This window comes from Emydura macquarii, unplaced genomic scaffold (assembly GCF_026122565.2).
Source record: "Emydura macquarii macquarii isolate MOO-44397 ecotype Brisbane River unplaced genomic scaffold, CSIRO-AGI_Emac_v2 contig_2403, whole genome shotgun sequence".
Lineage (NCBI taxonomy): Eukaryota > Metazoa > Chordata > Testudines > Chelidae > Emydura > Emydura macquarii.
This window is the reverse complement of record NW_027132540.1, coordinates 401,677-405,327: the sequence shown is the minus strand read 5'-3', so window position 1 is coordinate 405,327 and position 3,651 is coordinate 401,677. Positions and strand designations below refer to the sequence as shown.

At 42.1% G+C, this 3,651-nt stretch overlaps 1 protein-coding gene across 1 annotated transcript; it reads right to left on the bottom strand.

Annotated features, from left to right (window-relative positions):
* Positions 1 to 1,048: 1,048 nt before the first annotated feature.
* Positions 1,049 to 2,011, bottom strand: LOC137161904 (olfactory receptor 6N1-like). Its single transcript, XM_067561410.1, has one exon. It carries the CDS (start codon positions 2,009 to 2,011, stop codon positions 1,049 to 1,051), a length of 963 nt encoding a protein of 320 aa, XP_067417511.1.
* Positions 2,012 to 3,651: the final 1,640 nt, after the last annotated feature.

Below are 3,651 nucleotides of genomic sequence, written 5' to 3'. Positions count from 1 at the left end.
ATTTAAATGTTCACAGCTGTGGGAAATGATGGGCGGTGAGACAACACAGTGGGTCAGACAATAATCGTTTAACGAGACCAGCTGTTAGTTTAAAAAAGGTTAAAGATTTATAGCCCTTAAAACACAAATTGACAACATCACATTGTTCAATTACACAAGGTAAATATCTGTACATCAAACACTAATAAATTCTCAGGTTGCTGTTTTCTTACTTTGCCTCTGTGTACATTTCTATTGTCAGATACGGAAATATATTTGTCATTTTGGGTGTGTACAATGAAATTCAGGTTTACTGTCTCTTTTATTAATAAAAATATGATCCTTCAAGCCTACCTTCTACCCCGTGGTTAGATCATGTGGTTAAAAGGTAGAAAAACCATGTTCAAATCCCTTCTTCTCAGGAAAAGGAGGAAATTGAACTGAGCTGTCCCACACTCCGAATGCCCTAAGCAGTAGACAACAGCTTACAAGGTGCTTCCTTCTCTCCTGGCCATTTCATGACCTGTTAGACTTGCTACCAAATGAGGTACACCACATGCTGTGATAGAGACGTGTAGGACTCCCGGATCCTAACAGGTGTGTTGTGGGACTACTGACCATCATATCAGCGGAGATAGGTCTGCAGGTTTTGCATCTGTTCTTAGGTGAGGGGCTGGTGTCACTTTGTGCTGGTGGCTGCCAGTCTGTGGCCAGCTTGCTTCTGATGATGAGCATGGTGAAGGTTGGTGGTTGTTTGAAGAACAGAAAAAGAGGATTGGGAAAGCTCTTCTTCAGCTTGTGTCCCCAGCGAGTACGGGTGGTAACTGTTTAATGATACTTCAATTCACAAATCTACTAGTTAGAAAAAGTCCTGGATCCAGAAAAGACACGGGAAGCTACCCAGCCTAGCCTCTGCCCAGGTGGAGGGGCCACGGTAAAAACACCCTTCCCCAGCACGTGCCACCCAGCCTCCCCAAAGGCGGGAGTCATGGGCCACCAATGACCTTGAGCATCACTGAATACCTTCACCTGCAGTCATTATTGCAACTTACCATGAATGTCCACAGAATCATTTGCAAATGCTCATGGAAGTCACAATCTTACTCAGACCTTTTCTCAGGGCCTCCTTGACCTCCTTGTTTCTTAGGCTGTAGATGAGGGGATTGACCATGGGCGTCAGCACGGTGTAGAAGATGGAGAACACTTTGTTTAGGTCGTGCAGAGCATCCATGTCTGGGAGCATGTAGACAATGATCAGGGTCCCGTAGAAAACTGTCACCACGATGAGGTGAGAGGAGCAGGTAGAAAAGGCCTTTTTTTTCCCACTGCTGGAGGGGATTCTCAGGATGGTGCTGATGATACACATGTAAGTTGTGAGGGTTAAGAGAAAAGGGGAAAGAACAAATATGCAGGAGATGAAGAAGAAGAGCACAAGAACCATCCGGCTGGTGTCACTGCAGGACAATTTTATCAACGGGGTGTAATCACAAAAGAAATGGTCAATTTCATTGGGCCCACAGTAAATCTGTTGTGACACCCAACATGCTGTGATGGTGCCGGCTGCAAAGCCACTGAGCCAAGATCCAATGGCTAGCTGGAGGGAAAATCCACTATTCATACGGGCTGCGTAATGCAGTGGTTTGCATATGGCTAAATACCGATCATAAGACATCGCTGATAAGAGACAACACTCTGTAGATATCAGAGAACCAAAGATATCAAACTGTATGAGGCAACCAGCAAACGAAATGGTCTTGTCCCCACTCAGCAGACTGGCCAGCATCCGGGGCAGGATGGCGGAGGTGTAGCAGGCCTCCAAGCAGGACAGGTTCCCCAGGAAGAAGTACATGGGAGTGTGAAGGTGCTGATCAGCCACAACTAGCACCACGATGGCCGTGTTCCCAGCCATGGTCACAACGTATATCACTAGAAACAGCAGGAAGAGAAGAATTTGCAGTTTGTGGAAATTCCCAAAGCCCAGGAGGATAAACCCTATGATGGACGTTTGATTTCCTGGTTCTGGGTCTGCCATGGGTTCTATTGAGAAAAATAATTCTTTAAAAAGAAAAAGAAAAACAACCTGTGAAATATGATAAAAACATTCATTTTGTTTTATCTGGTCTCACCATATTTTTGTTTAGTTCTGGTTTTGGAGGCAATATAATAGATGTCAGAGAAATTTGGTGGGGCAATGATAATCAATGGCCACAGTAATAAGATGGCATAAAATATATAGGAATGACCAAGCGGTGGCAGGGATGGGGGTGTAGCACCATATGTGAAAGAGTCAAATGGAGTACATATCTTAAATTAATCAAACTATACCATAGACTCTCTTTGGAAATGGAGTTCATGCAAGATTCAATGCTTGAATAATAAGACTATAGGAGAAGGTATATACTACCAACCAGCTGACCAGGTTTGTGATGGTTATTGTGAAACACTCAGGGAGATTAGAGAGGCTAAAAAAACAGATAACCCCATAAAAATGGGGGATCTCAACCATCCCCATTTTGACCGGGTACATGGCACTTCAGATATTATGTTGTATGTCAGATACGGGAGGTAATTCTTCTGCTCAACTCAGCACCGGTGAGGCCTCAGCTGCAGGATTGCATCCATTTTTGGGAATCAAACAATAAGGAAAATATATAGAAAAATTGAAGAGATAGTTCAGCAGAGACCAACAAAGGTGAGAAGAGGTTTAGAAAACCTGCCCTGTGAGGAAAGGTGAAAAGAATTGAGCATGTTTAATCTAGAGATGAGAAAATTGATGGGGGACCTGATAACAGTCTTCAAACATGTAAAAAGTTGCTATAAATAGGACAGTGATCAATTATTCTCCATGTCCACTGAGGGTTGCAAATGAAGGGATCATCCTAATCTGCAACAAAAGAGGTTTAGATATAGTAAGAAAAACTTTCTAACACTAAGGAATTCTAGTTCAGCACAGGGACGGATTACGAAGGCAGGCTGTGTAATTCTCCTTAACTTAATGTTTTTAAGTGAGCTTAGATAAAACACGTGTCAATGATGGTGTAGATAGTCAGCACGGCAGGATGAAATAGATCAGTGACTCTCAACCTTTCCAGAGAGCTATACCCCTTTCAGGAGTCTGATTTGTCTTGCGTTCCCCCAATTTTCGCCTCACTTAAAAACTACTTGCTTACAAAATCAGACAGAAAAATAGAAAAGTGTCACACCCACTATTACAGAAAAATTGCTCACTTTCTCATTTTCACCATATACTTCTAAAATAAATCAACTGGAATGTAAATATTGTACTTACATTTCAGTGTCTAGTATATAGAGCAGTATAAAGAAGGCATTCTCTGTATGAAATTTTAGTTTGTACTGACTTCGCTAGTGCTTTTTATGTAGCCTAGTTATAATACTAGGCTAATATCTGGATGAGTTGATGTACCCCCTGGAAGACCTTTGCCTACCCCCAGGAGTATGTGTACCCTGGTTGAGAAGCACTGGAACAGATGACCTCTCAAGGTCCTTTCCAGCACTCCATGGCTATGAGTTATTATTCTATTTCCTTGTTCTACTCAGATCTGAAGTTTTCAGTTAACTAGTATAAAATTTGTTGTTTTTTTAAAGAATGTCTTTATTTAAGAAGTTTTGCAAGTTTACAAATCCTAGCCATGTAACTTACCAGAGACAATA